Source organism: Magallana gigas, chromosome 1, assembly GCF_963853765.1.
Source record: "Magallana gigas chromosome 1, xbMagGiga1.1, whole genome shotgun sequence".
Lineage (NCBI taxonomy): Eukaryota > Metazoa > Mollusca > Bivalvia > Ostreida > Ostreidae > Magallana > Magallana gigas.
Genome location: NC_088853.1, coordinates 30,262,303 through 30,288,942, shown reverse-complemented (window position 1 = coordinate 30,288,942; position 26,640 = coordinate 30,262,303). Strand labels below are relative to the sequence as shown.

Sequence of the window (26,640 nt, the reverse complement as noted above, 5' to 3'; positions counted from 1 at the left end):
CAATTCATCTTTTTAACAAGTTTAACAGACTTTCTTGGGTGTTTCATCTAGCCTAATAAACATTGTCGTACATTGGGCAATTGTACAATAAATACCAGCATTTATTTCCAATAATCTTTTCCACTCGTCCTTTCCCGGTCCCGAGACAAAAAAACTTTTTCAACAAGATCTCAGATTTAGCAGATAGAATCAATATTTCACTGTATCATATAAAACAAATCGGATGGAAGACCTATTCGTTACTCGTAACGAGATCTAGTTTTACTTTAATTTGTATAAAGTATTCTTGTATCGTAGCTTTAAAACCTTTATATATGCTCTTTGTCAATGATACGTGTAAGAATAATAGATGAAACAGCAAATGAACATGACAGTTAGCGCAATTTCGCGCTAGTTACACTAAAGCAATAGAAACTTTGTTTAAAAAAATGTTTCCTTTTGATAGAATAGTCTCTGACAAGATAGATATGATTTAAAGATATTTTTTTCCAAACGAATTATAAAATAAGTTAAGCAAGTCTGAATGTTTCAACTACTCTAACAATAGTACATTTACATCAATTCAAACCGCGTGATGGCGTTTACTTGTGCTCATATAACATGATCAGGCTTGTGGTGTGTTAATGTTAACTTCACTGATTAACAATGCAAGCATAAGGCGAAATATTCACTAAATGTAAATATTACACAATGATCATTGAAAAAACATGATTTTTTCAAAGGATGTCCTGCTACCAGATGTTATGGATCTAACAACTCTTTGCCTTGCCTGGATGTAAATTGTCAGCACTGTCACAAAGAGACGGGCACCTGTCAGGTGTGTAAACCTGGTTACAAAGGTCAACAATGTGAGCTAGGTATGTGATTCAATTATTGATTTTTTTTCATATTTTGTATTTTTCCCCGTCTATGTTTATACCTTTAATATCTTTATTATATCTTATCAATCTGACTAGCAAAATGATTGTACTACATATGTTGATCTATGACCTGGAGTTTACTTAACACATTTTGCTTCTCTTTTTTAACCAGATGAGAAACACCTCTCTCTAGAAATGCTTTTTTACATAACTTATTTGAATAATATTACATTTTTTTCATGTTTCTGGGGTTTTATTTCTCAAAATGTATTCTAGAAGCTTAACCCATTTTGTGTCAGCTCTAATTAATCCTTTAACGAAGTATGTTTGAGTATAAAATCCACATAATCAATCATTTTGAGACTCCAATTTCAGGTACATGTAAATATATCAAAGAATGACATGATTACACACATAAAATACATCAATTAAAAAAACACACACATTGTCAGAGCACTTTGCAAGTACATAAGAATCAATTTGTTCAATATTGTTATTATATAGATTACAAGATATACAAATGATAATTATTACATCAGAATAGTAATAAAAGCCTTGTTGTAAAGTTTATTTCCAATGGGGTCCTTATTTAACAGTAAGGTTAATAACAACAAAAGGGCACTTAAAATTTACATCATGGAATTTAAGCAGGATACTGAAAAGGAATATAGCATAATGCTTTGAAAAATGACATGTTTCTTCATTATTTTTGTAACTTAAAAGTAATAATAATAATAACTAGACTCTTGTTGCAAAAGCAACAAAAAGGTCTTCCGTTTTGATATACATGTATCAATTTAACTGTAAGACATTGCTTCTCTCAGTATTTCATAACCATTAGACAACAGGACTTAATTGACTATCAATTTGTCTTACTTTGTCAAACAGAAGCAGTAAATCTCTTAAACAACATGAATTGTTTGAACTCTTCCGGTGTGGACCGGAAGTGACGGTTGACAAAATAAAAACGGTTAAACACATCTTCTATCAAATGTCTATCATCCGTGTAAGTTTTGTGTCTTGGTCACTTACAGTTTATGAGACTTCGCTGTCATAATATTTGTTTTAAAAAGACTACCTGAGATATTTGAGATATCTCACCGGAAGTAATTTTTTTTGTTTATTAATCATCGGATAGATGACATATGAAAGCGTTTATACCTTTATATCATTTCAGTGTTAAACAAATAAAATGCGTAAAAACATAATTTTTGAAGTGCTTCCGGTGACGACCAGAAGTTACGACGAACAAAACAAAATAGTTTAAACACATCTTAAGCTATAGGTCTATCATCCCTCAAAGTTTGGATGTTCAAGTCTTTATCGTTTCTGAGATCTCATTGTCCATAGCTTTTTATCGCGGGACAGGAAACGGACGACAGGAAGGGAATTTTGAAAAAAATGAAAAAAATGCCTAGAGATATTTTCGTTCTCTATCAGTCCTATAAATTTCAAGAAAATCCATCCATGCATCTCTGAAAAATCGAGTTAAACTTTTAAAAAACTTGATTTGTTTGAACTCTTCCTGTGTGGACCGGAAGTGACGGTCGACAAAATAAAAACGGTTAAACACATTTTCTATCAAATGTCTATCATCCCTGTAAGTTTCGTGTTTTGATCACTTACAGTTTCTGAGATCTCGGGGTTCAAACATTTACTTTAAAAAAGGCTTCATGAGATATTTGAGATATCTCACCGGAAGTAGAATTTTTATGTTTATTAATCATCGGATAGATGACATATGTAAGCATTTATACTTATATTTCAATTCTCCGAGAAATATATTAAATGCGTAAAAGCATAATTTTTGAAGAGCTTCCGGTGACGACCGGAAGTTACGACGAACAAAACAAAATAGTTTAAACACATCTACAACTATAGGTCTATCATCCCTCAAAGTTTGGATGTTCAAGTCTCTATCGTTTCTGAGATCTCATTGTCCATAGCTTTTTGTCGCGGGACAGGAAACGGACGACAGGAAGTGAATTTTGAAAAAATGAAAAAAACGCCTGGAGATATTATAATTTTCTGTCAGTCCTGAAAATTTCAAGAAAATCCATCCAGCCATCTCTGAGAAATCTTGTGGACAAAAAACGGACAAAAAAAAATAATAATAATAATAACTAGACTCTTGTTGCTATAGCAACAAAAAGGTCTTCCGTTCCTCATGTATTAATCTGTAAAAAAAGTCAATTTCTCTTGTAAACAGAAAATGGATATAACATATACTGTAAAGGAATTCCAAAGAAATTAAAAAAAACCCCACAAAATGTCAATTTTTGAGTACTTTCTGTGACGACCGGAAGTTACGCCGGATCATACAGAACATAGTAAACATATCTTCATACATTGTTTTGTCTTTCCTCAAAGTTTTGATGTTCAAGTTTTTGTAAGTTATAATATCTCTTTGAAAAAAGGTTTTAGTCTCGGTACCGGAAACGAAGAAACGGAAGTGATTTAAGAAATTAAAAGTAGATATTTTAGTACATTTACCTACGGTACGTTTCTGTTCATCAAATTAAGTAAAATATTAAAACAAATCTAAAGTTAAAAAAAAAACTTCTATTCCTTGAACGCTTCAAGTGAGAACCGGTAATGACGTACGACCAAATGAAACCCGTTAAACACATGTTCAATCAAATGTTAATTATACATATAAATTTTGTTTCTTGATCTCTCAAAGTTTCTCAGATCTTGTGGGTACTTTGTTTTTTTTTTTAAAAAAGGCTGCCTGAGATATTTGAGATATCTCACCGGAAGTAGAACTTTTTCTTGTTTATTTATAATGTGTATATGACCTTTTGTATTTCTATAGCTTAAATGTTACTTCCATGCTAATTAACCAAATATATTTAAAAAATCAAATTTGGGTGTACTTCCTGTGACGACCGGAAGTTACGCCGGAGAAAACAAACTAATGTGAACCCATGTACATACATAGATCTATCATCCCACAATGTTTGGTTGTTCAAATTGTTACCGTTTTTAAGATCTTAACGAAATAAGGTTTTTTGTCTCGGGACAGGAAACGGACAAACGGAAGTGCGCAATGTAAATTGTATTAATTATTTCTTGTATACTTGCCTTTTGTACATAATTGTTAATTAAAAAAACTTAAAATATCAAAAGAAAACAGTTAAACTTATAAACAGCTTGATTTTTTTGAACTCTTCCTGTGTGGACCGGAAGTGACGGAAGACAAAATGAAACCGGTTAAACATATCTTCAATTAAATGTCTATCATTCATGAAAGTTTCATGATTTGATCATTTATAGTTTCTGGGATCTCGCGGGTACAAAATGTGTTTTAAAAAAGCTACCTGAGATAATTGAGATATCTCACCGGAAGTAGAATTTTTTTGTTGATATAACATCGCATAGATAACTTATGTATAGAATTATAGTTTTATGTTTATTCAACGGAAAAGAAATTCAATGCGTAAAAATGATTATTTTTGAAGTGCTTCCGGTGACGACCGGAAGTTACGACGAACAAAACAAAATAATTTAAACACATCTACAACTATAGGTCTATCATCCAACAAAGTCTGGGTGTTCAAAACTTTACCGTTTTTGAGATCTCAAGGTGACAAGCTTTTTCAATGCGGGACAGGAAACGGACGATCGGAAATGAATTTTGAAAAAATGAAAAAAACGCCTAGAGATATTATCATTGTCTTTCATTCCAGAAAATTTCAAAAAAATCTATCCTGCCATCTCCGAGAAATCTTGTGGACAAAAAAATGGAAAAAAAAAAATAATAATAAAAAACCTAACAATCACTATAAGGTCTTCCGTTGGAAACGGAAGACCTTAACTAGACTCTTGTTGCTATAGCAACAAAAAGGTCTTCCGTTCCTCATGTATAAATCTGTGCAAAAGATATATTTCTCTTGTAAACAGAAAATGGATATAATTTATACTGTAAAGGAATTCCCAAGAAATAAACAAAACAAAAAGACAAAACGTCATTTTTTGAGTACTTTCTGTGACGACCGGAAGTTACGCCGGATCATACAAAACACAATAAACATTACCTTGTCTTTCATCAAAGTTTGGATGTTCAAGTTTTTGTTAGTTATAATATCTCGCTTAGAAAAGATTTTTGTCTCGGAACCGGAAACGATCGAACGGAAGTGATTAAGAAATTGAAAATACGTAGTTTAGTACATATACCTATGATACGTTATTGTTCATTACATTGAGTAAAATGTTTAAAAAATGCTTAAGAAAAAAAACCTTTTATTGCTTGAACACTTCGAGTTAAAACCGGAAGTGGCGAACGACCAAATGGAACCCGTTAAACACATGTTCATTCAAATGTCCATTATCCATACAAGTTTTGTGTCTGTATCTCTCACAGTTTCTGAGATCTTGAGGGTAGTTTGTTTTTTTAAAAGAAGGCTACCTGAGATATTTGAGATGTCTCACCGGAAGTAGAACTTATTTTTGGTTTTTTTACCATGTGTAGATGACCTCTTGTATTCTTATAACCAAAATGTTACTTCCATGCTAAATAACCAACATATTTTTAAAAAATCAAAATTTTGCGTTCTTCCTGTGACGACCGAAAGTTACGCCGGATGAAACAAAATAGTGTTAACACATGTCCATACACAGGTCTATAATTCTACAAAGTTTGGTTGTTGAAGTCGTTACCGTTTTTGAGATCTCGTCGATATAAGGTTTTTTGTCTCGGGACAGGAAACGGACAAACGGAAGTGCTTAATGAAACTTAATTTTTTTACATCTTGTTTACTTTCCTATTTTACATTATTAGTCATCGAAACAGCTTAAACTATAAAAAAAAAAACCAGTTTAACGGATTAACAATTTGATTTGTTTGAACTCTTCCGCTTTGGACCGGAAGTGACGGAGGACAAAATGAAACTGTTTAAACACATCTTCAATCAACTGTCTATGAGTGGTGAAAGTTTTGTGTCTTGATCACGTACAGTACCTGAGAACTTGCGGGTACAAAATATGTTTTAAAAAAGCTACCTGAGATAATCGAGATATCTCACCGGAAGTAGAATGTTTTTGTTTATTTAACATTGCATAGATGACATATGTAAGGATCTATACTAATATCTTTATTCTATTGAAAATAAATTAAATACGTAAAAACAAAAAAAATTGAAGAGCTTCCGGTGACGACCGGAAGTTACGACGAACAAAACAAAAATGTTTAAACACATCTACGACTATAGGTCTATTATCCCTCAAAGTTTGGATGTTCAAGTCTTTCTCATTTCTGAGATCTCGATGTGACAAGCTTTTTAACGCGGGACAGGAAACGGACGACAGGAAATAAATTTTCAAAAAATGAAAAAAAACGCCTAGAGATATGATCATTTTCTATCAGTCCTGAAAACTTGAAGTAAATCTATCAAGCCATCTCTGAGAAATCTTGTGGACAAAAACTGGGAAAAAAATAATAATAACTATAGCAACAAAAAGGTCTTCCGTTCCTCATGTATTAATCTGCACAAGAAATCCAGTTATCTTGTAAACAGAAAATGAATATAATAGATATAAGTTTTGTGTCTTGATCTATCATAGTTTCTGAGATCTTATTTATTCTTTGTTTTTAAAAAAGAAGGTTATCTGAGATATATGAAATGTCTCACCGGAAGTAGAACATTTTTTTACCATGTGTAGATGACTTTTTGTATTTCTATAGATAAAATGTTACTTATACGCTAAATATCCAAAATATTTTTAAAAATATCAAAATTGGGTGTACTTCCTGTGAAGACCGGAAGTTACGCCGGATGAAATAAAATAGTGTTAACACGTGTCCATACACAGGTCTATAATCCTACAAAGTTTGGTTGTTGAAGTCGTTACTGTTTTTGAGATCTCGTCGATATAAGGTTTTTTGTGTCGGGACAGGAAACGGACAAACGGAAGTGCTTAATGAAATTTAAATTTTTTATATCCTGTTACTTTCCTCTTTTACATTATTATTCATCGAAGTAGCTAAAACTATCAAATTAAAACAGTTTAACGGATAAACAGTTTGATTTGTTTGAACTCTTCCGCTGTGGACCGGAAGTGACGGAAGACAAAATGAAACTGTTTAAACACATCTTCAATCAAATGTCTATGTTTAGTAAAAGTTTCGTGTCTTGATCACGTACAGTACCTGAGAACTTGCGGGTACAAAATATGTTTTAAAAAAGCTTCCTGAGATAATCGAGATATCTCACCGGAAGTAGAATTTTTTTGTTTATTCAACATTGTATAAGGATCTATACTAATATCTTTATTCTATGGAAAATAATTTAAATACGTAAAAACAAAAAAAATTGAAGAGCTTCCGGTGACGACCGGAAGTTACGCCGAACAAAACAAAAATGTTAAAACACATCTACAACTATAGGTCTATCATCCCTCAAAGTTTGGGTGTTCAAATCTTTATCGTTTCTGAGATCTCGATGTGACAAGCTTTTTGTTGCGGGACAGGAAACGGACGACAGGAAATGAACACGTGAAGTAAATCTATCAAGTGATCTCTGAGAAATCTTGTGGACAAAAACTGGGAAAAAAATAATAATAAAAAACCTTACAATCTCTATAAGGTCTTCCGTTGGAAACGGAAGACCTTAACTAGACTCTTGTTGCTATAGGAACAACAAGGTCTTCCGTTCCTCATGTATTAATCTGCACAAAAAATCCAGTTATCTTGTAAACAGAATATGGATATAATATATACATTTTGCCTTTTCTCAAAGTTTGGATGTTCAAGTATTTGTTAGTTATAATATCTCGTTGAAAAAAGGTCTTTGTCTCGGGACCAGAAACGAACAAACGGAAGTGATTTAAGAAATGGAGAGTAGATATATAAGTACATTTACATATAGTACGTTACTGTTCATCACATTGAGTAAAATGTTTTTAAAAAATTTAAAGTTTAAAAAAAAGTTATGTTGCTTGAACGCTTCGAGTAATAACCGGAAGTGACGTAGGACCAAATGAAACCCGTTAAACACATGTTCAATCAATGTCCATTATCTATATAAGTTTTCTGTCTTGATCTCTCACAGTTTCTGAGATCTTTTGGGTACTTTCTTTTTAAAAAAGAAGGCTACTTAAGATATTTGAGATGTCTCACCGGAAGTAGATGTTTTTTTTACCCTGTGTAGATGACCTTTTGTATTTCAATAGCTAAAATGTTACTTCAATGCTAAATAACCAAAACATTTTTTAAAAAATCAAAATATGGTGTACTTCCTGTGACGACCGGAAGATACGCCGGATAAAACAAAAAAATGTTAACACTTGTACATACATCGGTCTATCATCCCACAAAGTTTGGTTGTTCAAGTCGTTTTCATTTTTGAGATCTCGTCGAAATCAGGTTTTTGGTCTCTGGACAGGAAACGGGCAAACGGAAGTGTTCAATGTAAATTGTATTAAATATTTCTTGTATACTTGCCTTTTGTACATTATTTTTCATTACTCTAACTAAAAATATCAGTTGAAAACAGTTAAACTGATAAATAGCTCGATTTTTTTAACTCTTCCGGTGTGGACCGGAAGTGACGGAAGACAAAATCTAAGATCCCTTTGAAACAATATTTTTTGTCTCGGAACCGGAAACGGACAAACGGAAGTGATTAATAAAAACAAAAGCTGGTATTTCTCATACATTTGCTCAGCGTACATCACTGGTTGTCAGGCTAGATGAAACACCCAAGAAAGTCAATTAAACTTGTTAAAAACATGATTTGTTTGAACCCTTCCGGTAAGAACCGGAAGTGACAGATGACAAAATTAAACCCGTTTAACACATCCCCAATCAAATTTCTATCAATCACGAAAGTTTCGTGTCTAATTCGCTTACAGTGACAAAAATCTCGCGGACATCAAATTTGTAAAAAGGAAAGCTACATAGAGACTTTTGAGATATCTCATCGGAAGTAAAATTTATTTGTAAATTGAACATTATATAGATGACATATGTAAGATTGTAAACTGATATTTTCATTTTATGTAAAATGAATAAAATATGAAGAAAAAAAACAAATTTTTGAAGTGCTTCCGGTGACGACCGAAAATTACGCCGATCAAAACAAAATAGTGTATACACATGTACATACATAGGTCTATCACCCCACAAAGTTTGATTGTTCAAGTCGTCACCGTTTTTGAGATCTCATCGAAATAAGGTGTTTTGACTCGGGACAGGAAATGGACAAACGGAAGTGCCTAATGTAAATTTTATTAAATATTTTTTGCATACTTGCCCTTTGTATTTTATTGTTCATCGAGAACACTACAGATATCAAAGAAAAAAAGTTAAACTGATAAACAGCTCGATTTGTTTAAACTCTTCCTGTGAGGACCGGAAGTGACGGAAGACAAAATGAAACCGGTTAAACACATCTTCAATCAAATGTCTATCATCCATGAAAGTTTCGTGTCTTGATCACTTATAGTTTCTGAGATCTTGCGGGTACAAAATGCATTTTAAAAAAGCTACCTGAGATGATTGAGATATCTCACCGGAAGTAGAATTTTTTTGTTTATTTAACATTGCATAGATAACTTATGTATAGATTTATACTTATAAATTTAATTTTTGGAAAATGAATTAAATGCGTGAAATAACTATTTTTGAAGTGCTTCCGGTGACGACCGGAAGTCACGACGAACAAAACAAAATAGTTTAAACACATCTACATACAATGGTCTATCATCGTACAAAGTTTGGTCATTCAAGTCTTTACCATTTTTGAGATCTCGAGGTGACAAGCTTTTTCGTTGCGGGACAGGAAACGGACGGCCGGAAATGAATTTTGAAAAAATGAAAAAAACGTCCCTAGCGTTTATCATTTCCTATTATTCCTGAAAGTTTCAAGGAAATATATCCAGTCATCTCTGAGAAAACCGGGGAAAAAAATAAGAATAATAATAATAAGAAGAAACATTACAATCACTATAAGGTCTTCCGTTGTAACGGAAGACCTTAAAAAAAACATTACAATCACTAGAAGGTCTTCCGTTGTAACGGAAGACCTTAACTAGACTCTTGTTGCTATAGCAACAAAAAGGTCTTCCGTTCCTCATGTATTAATCTGCACAAAAAATCCAGTTATCTTGTAAACAGAAAATGGATATAATATATATATATAAGCTTTGTGTCTTGATCTATCACAGTTTCTGAGATCTTATTTATACTTTGTTTTTAAAAATGAAGGTTATCTTGTATATGAGATGTCTCACCGGAAGTAGAACTTTTTTATACCATGTGTAGATGACTTTTTGTATTTCTATAGCTAAAATGTTACTTCAATGCTAAATCACCAAAATATTTTTAAAAATCAAAATTGGGTGTACTTCCTGTGATGACCGGAAGTTACGCCGGATGAAACAAAATAGTGTTAACACGTGTCCATACACAGGAATATAATCCTACAAAGTTTGGTTGTTGAAGTCGTTACCGTTTTTGAGATCTCGTCGATATAAGGTTTTTTGTCTCGGGACAGGAAACGGACAAACAGAAGTGTTCAATGTAAATTGTATTAAATATTTCTTGTATACTTGCCTTTTGTACATTATTTTTCATTTATCTAACTAAAAATATCAAAGGAAAACAGTTAAACTGATAAACAGCTTGATTTGTTTGAACTCTTCCAGTGTGGACCGGAAGTGACGGAAGACAAAATGAAACCGGTTAAACACATCTTCAATCAACTGTCTATCATCCATAAAAGTTTCGTGTCTTGATCACTTATAGGCTCTGAGATCTCGCGGGTACAAAATATGTTTTAAAAAAGCTACCTGAGATGATTGAGATGTCTCACCGGAAGTAGAATTTTTTTATTGATTTAACATTGCATAGTTGACATAAGTAAGGATCTATACTAATATCTTTATTTTACGGAAAATAAATTAAATACGTAAAAACAAAAAAAATTGAGGTGCTTCCGGTGACGACCGGAAGTTACGCCGAACAAAACAAAAATGTTTAAACACATTTACAACTATAGGTCTATCATCCACCAAAGTTTGGATGTTCAAGTCTTTATCGTTTCTGACATCTCGATGTGACAAGCTTTTTCTCACGGGACAGGAAACGGACGAACGGAAGTGAATTTAGAAAATCTTTTACAAAAAACCTCTAGATGTTTATATTTTCAGTCATTCCTGAAAATTTTATAAGTATTCATCAAGACATCTCTGAGAAATTCATAAGACAAAAAGGGGAAAAAAAAATAATAATAATAAAAAGAAACATTACAATCACTATAAGGTCTTCCGTTGGAAACGGAAGACCTTAATAACAATAAGAAAAGTGAAAAAGAAACAATAGAATAATAGAAGGGTCTTCCGCTGAAGACGGAAGACCCTAATAAATATAGAAGTATCAATTTAACTGTAAGACATTGCTTCTCTAACATAAATAAAAAATGGATACGAAAATTATTGTGAATGATGAAAATATCAAAATTGGGTGTACTTCCTGTGACGACTGGAAGTTACGCCGGATAAAACAAAATAGTGTTAACACATGTACATACATAGGTCTATCATCCTACAAAGTTTGGTTGTTCAAGTCGTTACTGTTTTTAAGATCTCGTCGAAATCAGGTTTTTGGTCTCTGGACAGGAAACGGGCAAACGGAAGTGTTCAATTTAAATTGTATTCAATATTTCTTGTATACTTGCCTTTTGTACATTATTTTTCATTTATCTAACTAACATATATCAAAGGAAAACAGTTAAACTGATAGACAGCTCTTTTTTTTAACTCTTCCGGTATGGACCGGAAGTGACGGAAGACAAAATGAAACCGGTTAAACACATCTTCAATCAAATGTCTATCATCTATGAAAGTTTCGTGTCTTGATCGCTTATAGTTTCTGATATCTCGCGGGTACAAAATGTGTTTTAAAAAAGCTACCTGAGATAATTGAGATATCTCACCGGAAGTAGAATTTTTTTGTTGATATTACATCGCAGAGATTTCCTATGAATAGATTTATTCTTATATATTTATTCTATTGACAAAAAAACTGATGCGTAAAAAAAAATATTTTTTAAGTGCTTCCGGTGACGACCGGAAGTTATGACGAACAAAACAAAAGTGTTTAAACACATCTACAGCTATAGGTCTATCATCCCACAAAGTTTGAATGTTTAAGTCTTTACCGTTTCTTAGATCTCGAGGTGACAAGCTTTTTGTCGCGGGACAGGAAACGGACGACCGGAAGTGAATTTAGAACATTTTAAATTAAAATCCTCTAGATCTTTTTATTTTCTGTCATTCCTGAAAATTTTATAAAAATCCATTAAGACATCTCTGAGAAATTCACGAGAGAAAAAGGGGAAAAAAATAATAATAATAATAATAATAACTAGACTCTTGTTGCAAAAGCAACAAAAAGGTCTTCCGTTTTGATATACATGTATCAATTTAACTGTAAGACATTGCTTCTCTCACATAGAAAAAAAAGTGGATATGATAATTATTGTGAATGATATATCCAGACGTTACTTACATGTAAAACAACGAGAATGAAAAAGAAATCAATTTTTGAAGTACTTTTTGTGACGACCGGAAGAAACGCCGAACTAAACAAAAATGTTAAGCAATTGTACAATCATTTGTCAATCTTTCCTCAAAGTTTGGTTGTTCACGGCTCTGCCAAATCTAAGATCTCTTTGAAACAATATTTTTTGTCTCGGGACCGAAACGGACGAACGAAAGTGATTAATAAAAACAAAAGCTGGTATTTCTCGTGCATTTGCTTAATGTACATCACTGTTTATCAGGCTAGATGAAATTCAAAGAAAGTCAGTTAAACTTGTTAAAAACAGGATTTGTTTGAACCCTTCCGGTAAGAACCGGAAGTGACAGTTGACAAAATTAAACCCGTTAAACACATCCCCAATCAAAATTCTATCAATCATGAAAGATTCGTGTCTCAATCACTTACAATGACGAAAATCTCGCGGACATCAAATTTGTTAAAAGGAAAGCTACATAGGGATATTTGAGATATCTCACCGGAAGTAAAATTTATTTGCCAATTTAACATTATATAGATGACATATGTAAGATTGTATACTGATATTTTCATTTTATGTAAGATGAATAAAACAAATTTTTGAAGAGCTTCCGGTGACGACCGGAAGTTACGCCAAATAAAACAAAATAGTGTATATACATGTACATACATAGGTCTATCATCTCACAAAGTTTGATCGTTCAAGTCGTTACCGTTTTTGAGATCTCCAGCAATCAAGGTTTTTTGTCTCGGGACAGGAAACGGACAAACGGAAGTGCTCAATCTAAATTGTAATTAATATTTTTTTGTACTTGCCTTTTCTACTTAATTTTTCATCGACTTCACTACAAATATCAAAGGAAAACAGTTAACCTGATAAACAGCTTTATTTGTTTGAACTCTTCCTGTGTGGACCGGAAGTGACAGAAGACAAAATGAAACCAAATAAACACATCTTCAATCAAATGTCTATCATCCATGAAAGTTTTGTGCTTTGATCACTTATAGTGTCTGAGATCTCGTTTGTACAAAATGTGTTTCAAAAAAGGTACCTGAGATATTTGAGATATCTCACCGGAAGTAGAATTCTTTTGTTGAGTTAAAATCGCATAGATAACCTATGCATAGATTTATACTTATATATTTATTTTATGGAAAAGGAATTTTATGCGTAAAAGAAGTTATTTTTGAAGTGCTACCGGTGACGACCGGAAGTTACGACGAACAAAACAAAAAAATGTGAACACATCTACCGCTATTGGTCTATCATCCCACAAAGTTTTGATGTTCAAGTCTTTACCGTTTTTGAGATCTCGTTGATACAAGCTTTTTCAACGCGGGACAGGAAACGGACAAACGGAAGTGCTCAATCTAAATTGTATTTAATATTTCTTGTATACTTGCCCTTTGTACTTCATTTCTCATCCAGCACACTGCAAATATCAATGGAAAAAAGTTAAACTGATAAACAGTTCAATTTGTTTGAACCCCTCCTGTGTGGACCGGAAGTGACGGAAAACAAAACGAAACCGGTTAAACACATCTTCAATCAAATGTCTATCATCCATGAAAGTTTTGTGCTTTGATGACTTATAGTTTCTGAGATCTCGTTTGTACAAAATGTGTTTCAAAAAAGCTACCTGAGATATTTGAGATATCTCAACGGAAGTAGAATGTTTTTGTTGAGTTAACATCGCATAGATAACCTATGCATAGATTTATACTTATATATTTATTTTATGGAAAAGGAATTTTATGCGAAAAAGTAGTTATTTTTTAGGTGCTTCCGGTGACGACCGGAAGTTATGACGAACAAAATAAAATAGTTTAAACACATCTACAGCTATAGGTCTATCATCCCACAAAGTTTTGATGTTCAAGTCTTTACCGTTTTGGAGATCTCGTTGATACAAGCTTTTTCAACGCGGGACAGGAAACGGACGACCGGAAATGATTTTTGACAAAATCAAAAAATCATCTCGAGATATTGTCATTCTCTTTCATTTTGGAAAATTTCAGATAAATCTATCCAGTCATCTCTGAGAAATCTTCTGGACAAAAACTAGGAAAAAAATAATAATAATAATAAACTAGACTCTTGTTGCTATAGCAACAAAAAGGTCTTCCGTTCCTCATGCATTAATCTGCACAAAAAATCCAGTTATCTTGTAAACAGAAAATGGATACATGTACATTTTGTCTTTCCTCAAAGTTTGGATGTTCAAGTTTTCGTTAGTTATAATATCTCGTTGAAAAAAGGTTTTGATCTAGGGACCGGAAACGAACAAACGGAAGTGATTTAAGAAACGGAAAGTAGATATGTTAGTTCATTTACCTACGTACGTTACTGTTCATCACATTGAGTAAAATGTTTTTAAAAAAGTTAAAAGTTTTAAAAAAAGTTCTATTGCTTTTGAACATTTCAAGTATTAACCGGAAGTGACGTAGGACCCAATGAAACCCGTTAAACACATGTTCAATCAATGTCCATTATCTATATAAATCTTGATCTATCACAGTTTCTTGTGGATACTTTGTTTTTAAAAAAGAAAGCTACCTGAGATATTTTAGATGTCTCACCGGAAGTAGATCTTTTTTTACCATGTGTAGATGACTTTTTGTATTTCCATAGCTAAAATGTTACTTCAATGTTAAATAACCAAAATATTTTTAAAAACCAAAATTGGGTGTACTTCCTGTGACGACCGGAAGTTACGCCGGATAAAACAAAATAGTGTTAACACATGTACATACATAGGTCTATCATCCCACAAAGTTTGGTTGTTCAAGTCGTTACTGTTTTTGAGATCTCGTCGAAATCAAGTTTTTGGTCTCTGGACAGGAAACGGGCAAACGGCAGTGTTCAATGTAAATTGTATTAAATATTTCTTGTAAACTTGCCTTTTGTACATTATTTTTCATTTATCTAACTAAAACATATCAAAGGAAAACAGTTAAACTGATAAACAGCTCGATTTTTTTAACTCTTCCGGTATGGACCGGAAGTGACGGAAGACAAAATGAAACCGGTTAAACACATCTTCAATCAAATGTCTATCATCCATGAAAGTTTCGTGTCTTGATCGCTTATAGTTTCTGAGATCTCGCGGGTACAAAATGTGTTTTAAAAAAGCTACCTGAGATAATTGAGATATCTCACCGGAAATAGAAATTTTTTGGTGATATTACATCGAAGAGATTCCCTATGTATAGATTTATTCTTATATATTTATTCTATTGACAAAAAATTTGATGCGTAAAAAAAATTATTTTTTAAGTGCTTCCGGTGACAACTGGAAGTTATGACGAACAAAACAAAAGTGTTTAAACACATCTACAGCTAAAGGTCTATCATCCCACAAAGTTTGAATGTTTAAGTCTTTACCGTTTTTTAGATCTCGAGGTGACCAGCTTTTTGTCGCGGGACAGGAAACGGACGACCGGAAGTGAATTTAGAACATTTTTAATTAAAATCCTCTAGATCTTTTTATTTTCTGTCATTCCTGAAAATTTTATAAAAATTCATCAATACATCTCTGAGAAATTCACGAGAGAAAAAGGGGAAAAAATAATAATAATAAGAAAGAAAGAAAAAACCTAACAATCACTATAAGGTCTTCCGTTGGAAACGGAAGACCTTAAAAACATTACAATCACTATAAGGTCTTCCGTTGGAAACGGAAGACCTTAAAAAGAAACATTACAATCACTATAAGGTCTTCCGTTGGAAACGGAAGACCTTAATAACTAGACTCTTGTTGCTATAGCAACAAAAAGGTCTTCCGTTCCTCATGTGTTAATCTGCACAAGAAATCCAGTTATCATGTAAACAGAAAATGATTATAATATATATAAGTTTTGTGTCTTGATCTATCATAGTTCTGAGATCTTATTTATTCTTTGTTTTTAAAAAAGAAGGCTATCTGAGATATATGAGATGTCTCACCGGAAGTAGAACTTTTTTTTTACCATGTGTAGATGACTTTTTGTATTTCTATAGCTAAAATGTTACTTCAATGCTAAATAACCAAAATATTTTTAAAAATATCAAAATTGGGTGTACTTCCTGTGAAGACCGGAAGTTACGCCGGATGAAATAAAATAGTGTTAACCCGTGTCCATACATAGGTCTATAATGCTACAAAGTTTGGTTGTTGAAGCCGTTACCGTTTTTGAGATCTCGTCAATATAAGGTTTTTTGTCTCGGGACAGGAAACGGACAAACGGAAGTGCTTAATGAAATTTAATTTTTTTCTATCTTGTTACTTTCCTATTTTACATTATTATTCAACGAAGTAGCTAAAACTATCAAATTAAAACAGTTTAACGGATAAACAGTTTGATTTGTTTGAACTCTTCCGCTGTGGACCGGAAGTGACGGAAGACAAAATGAAACTGTTTAAACACATCTTCAATCAAATGTCTATGTTTAGTAAAAGTTTCGTGTCTTAATCACGTACAGTACCTGAGAACTTGCGGGTACAAAATATGTTTTAAAAAAGCTTCCTGAGATAATCGAGATATCTCACCGGAAGTAGAATTTTTTTGTTTATTCAACATTGTATAGATGTCATATGTAAGGATCTATAGTAATATCTTTATTCTATGGAAAATAAATTAAATACGTAAAAACAAAAAAAATTGAAGAGCTTCCGGTGACGACCGGAAGTTACGCCGAACAAAACAAAAATATTTAAACACATCTACAACTATAGGTCTATCATCCCTCAAAGTTTGGATGTTCAAATCTTTATCGTTTCTGAGATCTCGATGTGACAAGCTTTCTGTCGCGGGACAGGAAACGGACGACAGGAAATGAATTTTCAAAAAATAAAAAAATCGCCTAGAGATATGATCATTTTTTATCAATCCTGAAAATTTCAAGAAAATCTATCCAGCCATCTTTGAGATATCTTGTGGACAAAAACTGGGAAAAAAATAATAATAATAATAATAAACTAGACACTTGTTGCAAAAGCAACAAAAAGGTCTTCCGTTTTGATATACATGTATCAATTCAACTGTAAGACATTGCTTCTCTCACATAGAAAAAAAAGTGGATATGATAATTATTTTGAATGATATATCCAGACTTCTAATAAAAACAACGGAAATGAAAAAGAAATCAATTTTTGAAGTAATTTCTGTGACGACGGGAAGTAACGCCGAACTAAACAAAAATGTTAACCATTTGTACAATCATAAGCCAATCTTTCCTCAAAGTTTGGTTGTTCACATCTCTGATCTCTCTGAAACAATATTTTTTGTCTCGGGACCGGAAACGGACGAACGGAAGTGATTCATGAAAACAAAAGATGGTTTTTCTCGTACATTTGCTTAGCGTACATCACTGTTTATCAGGCTAGATGAAACACCCAAGAAAGTCAGTTAAACTTGTTAAAAACATGATTTGTCTGAACCCTTCCGGTAAGAACCGGAAGTGACAGTTGACAAAATTAAACCCGTTAAACACATCCCCAATCAAATTTCTATCAATCATGAAAGATTCGTGTCTCAATCACTTACAATGACAAAAAGCTCGCAAACATCAAATTTGCAAAAAAGAAAGCTACATAGAGATATTTGAGATATCGCACCGGAAGTAAAATTTATTTGCTAATTTAACATTATATAGATGACATATATTGTATACTGATATTTTCATTTTATGAAAAATGAATAAAATATCAAAAAAAAAATTTGAAGTGCTTCCGGTGAAGACCGGAAGTTACGCCGAACAAAACAAAATAGTGTTAACACATGTACCTACATAGGTCTATCATCCCACAAAGTTTGGTTGTTCAAGTCGTGACCGTTTTTGAGATCTCGTCGAAATAAGGTTTTTTGTCTCGGGACAGGAAACGGCCAAACGGAAGTGCTCAATGTAAATTGTATTAAATATTTCTTGTATACTTGCCTTTTTTACACAATTTTTCATTTATCTAACTAAAAATATCAAAGGAAAACAGTTAATCTGATTAACAGCTCGATTTGTTTTAACTCTTCCGGTGTGGACCGGAAGTGACGGAAGACAAAATAAAACCGGTTAAACACATCTTCAATCAAATGTCTATCATTCATGGAAGTTTCGTGTCTTGATCAATTATAGTTTCTGAGATCTCGCGGGTACAAAATATGTTTTAAAAAAGCTACCTGAGATGATTGAGATGTCTCACCGGAAGTAGAATTTTTTTGTTGATTTAACATCGCATAGATGACATATGTAAGGATATATACTAATATCTTTTTTTTACGGAAAATAAATTAAATACGTAAAAACAAAAAAATTTGAAGTGCTTCCGGTGACGACCGGAAGTTACGCCGAACAAAACAAAAATGTTTAAACACATCTACAACGATAGGTCTATCATCCCTCAAAGTTTGGATGTTCAAGTCTTTATCATTTCTGACATCTCGATGTGACAAGCTTTTTCTCGCGGGACAGGAAACGGACGAACGGAAGTGAATTTAGAAAATCTGTTACAAAAAACCTCTATCTGTTAATATTTTCAGTCATTCCTGAAAATTTTATAAGAATTCATCAAGACATCTCTGAGAAATTCATAAGACAAAAAGGGGAAAAAAATAATAATAATAATAAAAAGAAACATCACAATCACTATAAGGTCTTCCGTTGGAAACGGAAGACCTTAACTAGACTCTTGTTGCAAAAGCAACAAAAAGGTCTTCCGTTTTGATATACATGAATCAATTTAACCGTAGACATTGCTTCTCTTACATAGAGAAAATAGTTAATATTATAAGTATTGTAAATGATGTATCCAGACGTTACTTCCATGTAAAACAACGAGATTGAAAAAGAAATCAATTTTTGAAGTACTCTCTGTGACGACCGGAAGTAATGCCGAACTAAACAAAACAGGTTACAAAGTTTGGTTGTTAAAAATTTGATTTATTTGAATCCTACCGGTGAAAACCGGAAGTGGCAGTTGACAAAATAAAACCCACTGAACATATCATCAATCAAATGTCTATCATTCATGAAAGCTTTGTGTCTCATTCACTTACAGTGACAAAAATCTTGCGGGCATCAAATTTGTAAAAGGGAAAGCTTCATAGAGATATTTGAGATATCTCACCGGAAGGAACAGTTATTTGAAAATTTAACATTATTAAGATGACACATCTAAGATTGTATACTGATATATTCATTCCATGTAAAAGAAATAAATAAAGAAAAAACATATTATTTGTAGTGCTTCCGGTGACAACCGGAAGTTACGCCGAACAAAATAAAATAATTTTAAAAAATGTACATATATAGGTCTATCATCCCACAAAGTTTGATTGTTAAAGTCGACATCGTTCATGAGATCTCGTCGAAATAAGGTTTTTTGTCTCGGGACAGGAAACGGACAAACGGAAGTGTTCAATGTAAATTGTACTAAATATTTCTTGTATACTTGTCTTTTGTACATTATTGTTCATCGAGCTCACTACAAATATCAAAGAAAAACAGTTCAACTGATAAAAAGTTCGATTTGTTTGAACTCCTCTTGTGTGGACCGGAAGTGACGGAAGACAAAATGAAACCGGTTAAACATATCTTCAATAAAATGTCTATCATCCATGAACGTTTTGCGCTTTGATCACTTATGGTTTCTGAGAACTCGTTTGTACAAAATGTTTTTCAAAAAAGCTACCCGAGATATTTGAGATATCTCACCGGAAGTAGAATTTTTTTGTTGATATAACATTGCATTGATAACGTATGTATAGATTTATACTTATATGTCTATTCTATGGCAAAAGAATTTAATGCGTAAAAATAGTTATTTTTGAAGAGCTTCCGGTGACGACCGGAAGTTACGCCGAACAAAACAGAATAGTGTAAACTCATGTACATACATAGGTCTATCATCCCACAAAGTTATATTGTTCAAGTTGTCACCGTTTTTGAGATCTCATCGAAATAAGGTTTTTTGTCTCGGGACAGGAAACGGACAAACGGAAGTGCTTAATGTAAATTTTATTAGTTATTTTTTGTATACTTGCCCTTTGTAATTTATTGTTCATCCAGCACACCACAGATATCAGAGACAAAAAGTTAAACTGATAAACAGCTCGATTTGTTTGAACTCTTTCTGTGTGGACCGGAAGTGACGGAAGACAAAATGAAACCGGTTAAACACATCCTCAGTCAAATGTCTATCATCCATAAAAGTCTTGTGCTTTGATCTCTTATAGTCACTGATATCTCGTTTGTACAAAATGTGTTTCAAAAAAGCTACCTGAGATATTTGAGATATCTCACCGGAAGTGGAATATTGTTGTTGATATAACATCGCAAAGATTACTTTTGTGTAGATTTATGTTTAAATATTTATTCTATTGAAAAGGAATTTAATGTGTAAAAGTTGATAATTTTGAAGTACTTCCGGTGACGACCGGAAGTTACGACGAACAAAACAAAATAGTTTAAACACATCTACAACTATAGGTCTATCATCCCACAAAGTTTGGATGTTTAAGTCTCTACCGTTTTTGAGATCTCGAATGTACAAGCTTTTTCAACGCGGGACAGGAAACGGACGACCGGAAATGATTTTTGACAAAATGAAAAAAACGCCTCGAGATATTAACACTTTCTATTAGTCCTAAAAATTTCAAGAAAATCTATCCAGCCATCTCTGATAAATCTTGTGGACAAAAAAAGGGGGGAAAAAAAATAATAATAATAAAAAACCTTACAATCACTATAAGGTCTTCCGTTGGAAACGGAATACCTTAACTAGACTCTTGTTGCAAAAGCAACAAAAAGGTCTTCCGTTTTGATATACATGTATCAATTTAACTGTAAGACATTGCTTCTCTCACATAGAAAAAAAAGTGGATATGATAATTATTGTGAATGATATATCCAGACGTTACTTACATGTAAAACAACGAGAATGAAAAGAAATCAATTTTTGAAGTACTTTTTGTGACGACCGGAAGAAACGCCGAACTAAACAAAAATGTTAAGCAATTGTACAATCATTTGTCAATCTTTCCTCAAAGTTTGGTTGTTCACGGCTCTGCCAAATCTAAGATCTTTTTGAAACAATATTTTTTGTCTCGGGACCGAAACGGACGAACGAAAGTGATTAATAAAAACAAAAGCTGGTATTTCTCGTGCATTTGCTTAATGTACATCACTGTTTATCAGGCTAGATGAAATTCCAAGAAAGTCAGTTAAACTTGTTAAAAACAGGATTTGTTTGAACCCTTCCGGTAAGAACCGGAAGTGACAGTTGACAAAATTAAACCCGTTAAACACATCCCCAATCAAAATTCTATCAATCATGAAAGATTCGTGTCTCAATCACTTGCAATGACGAAAATCTCGCGGACATCAAATTTGTTAAAAGGAAAGCTACATAGGGATATTTGAGATATCTCACCGGAAGTAAAATTTATTTGCCAATTTAACATTATATAGATGACATATGTAAGATTGTATACTGATATTTTCATTTTATGTAAAATGAAAAAAAAATAAATTTTTGAAGAGCTTCCAGTGACGACCGGAAGTTACGCCGAACAAAACAAAATAGTGTATATACATGTTCATACATAGGTCTATCATCTCACAAAGTTTGATCGTTCAAGTCGTTACCGTTTTTGAGATCTCCAGCAATCAAGGTTTTTTGTCTCGGGACAGGAAACGGACAAACGGAAGTGCTCAATGTAAATTGTAATTAACATTTTTTTGTACTTGCCCTTTTTACTTAATTTTTCATCGACTTCACTACAAATATCAAAGGAAAACCGTTAACCTGATAAACAGCTTTATTTGTTTGAACTCTTCCTGTGTGGACCGGAAGTGACAGAAGACAAAACGAAACCGAGTAAACACATCTTCAATCAAATGTCTATCATCCATGAAAGATTTGTGCTTTGATCACTTATAGTCTCTGAGATCTCGTTTGTACAAAATGTGTTTCAAAAAAGGTACCTGAGGTATTTGAGATATCTCACCGGAAGTAGAATTTTTTTGTTGAGTTAAAATCGCATAGATTACCTATGCATAGATTTCTACTTATATATTTATTTTATGGAAAAGGAATTTTATGCGTAAAAGAAGTTATTTTTGAAGTGCTTCCGGTGACGACCGGAAGTTACGACGAACAAAACAAAAGAGTGTGAACTCATCTACTGCTATGGGTCTACCGTCCCACAAAGTTTTGATGTTCAAGTCTTTACCGTTTTTGAGATCTCGTTGATACAAGCTTTTTCAACGCAGGACAGGAAATGGACAAACGGAAGTGCTCAATCTAAATTGTATTTAATATTTCTTGTATACTTGCCCTTTGTACTTCATTTCTCATCCAGCACACTACAAATATCAATGGAGAAAAGTTAAACTGATAAACAGTTCGATTTGTTTGAACCCCTCCTGTGTGGACCGGAAGTGACGGAAGACAAAACGAAACCGGTTAAACACATCTTCAATCAAATGTCTATCATCCATTAAAGTTTTGTGCTTTGATGACTTATAGTTTCTGAGATCTCGTTTGTACAAAATGTGTTTAAAAAAGCTACCTGAGATATTTGAGATATCTCACCGGAAGTAGAATTTTTTTGTTGAGTTAACATCGCATAGATAACATATGCATAGATTTATACTTATATATTTATTTTATGGAAAAGGAATTTTATGCGAAAAAATAGTTATTTTTTAAGTGCTTCCGGTGACGACCGGAAGTTATGACGAACAAAATAAAATAGTTTAAACACATCTACAGCTATAGGTCTATCATCCCACAAAATTTTGATGTTCAAGTCTAAGCCGATTTGGAGATCTCGTTGATACAAGCTTTTTCAACGCGGGACAGGAAACGGACGACCGGAAATGATTTTTGACTAAATCAAATAATCATCTCGAGATATTGTCATTCTCTTTCATTTTAGAAAATTTCAGATAAATCTATCCAGTCATCTCTGAGAAATCTTCTGGACAAAAACTTGGAAAAAAATAATAATAATAACTAGACACGATCTCGTTGCGAGCAACGAGGAGGTCTTCCGTCCGATTTTTAGAAGAGGAAATGACCTTGCCTTTTATCTTCATCAACGAAATATATCAGGAAATGCAGATGTGATCTCTTAAAGAGCGATGGATGAAGAATTATACAACCCGTTGGATCCCTACTTTGAAGGACCAGCCCCATTTTATTTCATATTAAAAAGAGGTCTTTTGACCTAATAACACGTCTAATAACCTGTAATAAAAAGAAACCGCAGAAAAAAAAGAGGGTCTTCCTTTGTAAACGGAAGACCCTAATAACGATAAGAATAGGAGGGTCTTCCGCTGAAGACGGAAGACCCTAATAATAAAAGACTGTTTTTGTCTAAATCTTAATTGAAGAGTGTTTTTCAACTTGAACTTTAGCCCAACAACCCTTTTATGTTGAATATTTTTGTTAGAAAATTAATTTAAAAAAGGAGAGAAAGAAATAGAGAGAAAGAACAAATCTTGCTCCGGCGAGATTAGAACACACAGCCTTTGCAGATGTCTCAAAACATGGCTGACGCGAAATAATTCCCGAATTTGTCTTTGAATTTGGGGCGTTTCCGCCCGGGAGAAGAGCTGAGTTTTTGTATGAGATGAAAAAACAACGTGTAAGATGTCTGACTATTCAGGTTTGGGAACAGTGCGAGGTCATTTGAAATATTGATGCGTGTTTGTGTCTGGAGGGGGGGGGGGGGGTGTGAAAAGACCTGAGCTTGATTTTCGTCGTAAATAAATCGAAAATAGAATTTTGAGGTGTGGATCTCGGATTCAGTTATTACATGTACAGTAATCTAGAATTGAACTAGGTTGAAAATAAAGTTTCAAGATGAAAGATCCAGTAAAATCAGGCCAGAAAAACTAAATGATTTTGTAAATAGGAGGGGGGGGGGGGGCGGTGCGTGTACTGTGTAAATTTAATTTCCCGGTATAGGCAATAAGCGCCATTTAATCTCAGAAATTTCGTCTTGATTGTTCAATCCGCTGCATATTTGGTGGACAATAAGAATGGTGTCCGAGGTTCATTTTCACGAATTTTCATTAGGATTGAGTGAAGGGCTTGGGAGTTATGATTTTTTTTAAAATACATGTCAATCACGACAATTGAAACTCAAATGCCAAAAACGTCATAACTATGTTAATAATGAACGAATTGGTCTGGTAATTAGTACAGTAATCTAGAATGGTACTTAGTTGAAATTAAAGACCCAAGATCAAAGATCAAGGAAAATCGGGCCAGAAAAACTAAATGATTTTATGAATGGGGGGGGGGGGGGGGCGGTCGGTGATTTCTATATTAAACCTAGAATATCAAATTCTAAATAACACAAATTACACAATTTTTAAACAAAATACATATGTTAGAACAATGTATAAGCGTTGTTTGAAAGATGTAACTATTGATTTTTTAACATCTGTTTATCTTAGGCTCAAACACTCATAAACGGCTGGTCAGTTTTCAAACCTTGCCCCAGTCACCCGTTCGTTTGTATAGTTACGTGTATAAACTTTGGAGGTTTTTCTTAATCCCAGACAGGCAACATATTTGTATCAGTATATAGACATGCACAAAAAAGGAAAAAGTCCACCATCTTTAATAAAAATGACTTTTTAGCGTTGACTTCCAATCAGTATGAAGACAATCATTAAACATTGAATTTCAAATTATTTAAATCCAAAGACATTATCCCGTAACTTGAAATAAATACATGTATACTTTTTGGACGCCAATGTACATTTAGCCTCTATCCAATTTACTGCATGTTACTTTACTAGTTCTTATTTAAATGCTAAAACATTTGTACTTTAGAGAGAGAGAGAGAGAGAGAGAGAGAGAGAGAGAGAGAGAGAGAGAGAGAGAGAGAGAGAGAGAGATTTTCTAGTTTTTTTTATAGTGTTTAGGGAATCAGTATATTAGCAACGTATGTCAATAAACACATTTATATACATGCATGCGTGTATCTATATATGTGAATAAATACTAATCAGTTCTCCTTTTAAGGTCATGTTGAATACTTACTTAAACGTGGGTGCATTGCTAAATATTATGTGTGTCATTGAGATGGCGACATTTCTTGATGCCGGCAAGGCGACCCAGCGTACTGCAGGGGTACTTTGGCGGCACGTCTTTGATGCCTGCGATGCGACGAGCGTTTGAATATAGCGAACTGCTGACAGAAACAAACTATCTTTTTGTAATTAAAAAAAGCCGCTATTATTTCTATATATAATAAATATAAAACGGAAAACATTAAAATCCATCATTTTAAAGATAAAATCGTTAAACAAAACAAAAATAAGAAAATGTCTTTGATACCTGGCAATGCGACGAGCGTCTAAATTTAGAGAGCTGCTGACAGAAACGAGCTCCATATTTGTACTGAAAAAAGCCGCTATTATTTTTAATTATGACAAAAATAAATCGAAAAACATTCAAATCCATCATTTTAAAGACGAAATCATTAATCAAAACACAAATAAGAGAGAAAAAACGTTCGGCACTCAAGGACTGAACCCGGGTCGTCTGGGCACAAGTCCAACACTCTAACGACTGAGCTACGCGGACCTTCGCCTCAGGATTTTGGGGTCCAAAATCTCAAGAATGCGTGGTTCGATTTTAAAACAAATTTCATATTTGGAAGTTTTGAGGGCGTCTTTATCGACTGAAATAATAAAAAAAATCAAATCCCAAAAATTGAAAAATTAAGGTTTTTCATTTCCTTCCGGTGACGACCGGAAGTGACGGCGGACGTTCGGATATGCGTAGTACACTGCGGCTGGACACTTTCTATCATCCCTGAAAATTTAAAAGTTCTATCTTAAATATTTTTGGAGAAAACTCGTGAACAAGCAAAAACATAAAATCTTTAATATCTCGGGACCGGAAGTGACGACCAAAAAAATCCCATGTACTTTTCTTACAAATTTTGTCATAAACAAGATCTGAAAGTTTTATCAAAATCGGCCGAAGCGTTTTTGAGAAAACGTGGGAGAAAAAAAAAAGAATAATAATAATAGAGGAAAAGAAACAAAGCAATAACAATAAGGTCTTCCGTTGGAAACGGAAGACCTTAATAAAAAACATTACAATCACTATAAAGTCTTCCGTTGGAAACGGAAGACCTTAACTAGACTCTTGTTGCTATAGCAACAAAAAGGTCTTCCGTTCCTCATGTATTAATCTGCACAAGAAATCCAGTTATCTTGTAAACAGAAAATGATTATAATATATATAAGTTTTGTGTCTT

At 33.2% G+C, this 26,640-nt stretch overlaps 1 protein-coding gene across 1 annotated transcript in view; it reads left to right on the top strand.

Annotated features, from left to right (window-relative positions):
• LOC136275811 (uncharacterized) overlaps positions 1 to 26,640 on the top strand; it is a 74,139-nt gene that overhangs the window by 17,383 nt on the left and 30,116 nt on the right. The window contains exon 4 of the mRNA XM_066085847.1: positions 723 to 857. Coding sequence (XP_065941919.1) covers positions 723 to 857 — 135 coding nt within the window. The remainder of the gene's footprint in view (positions 1 to 722; positions 858 to 26,640) is intronic.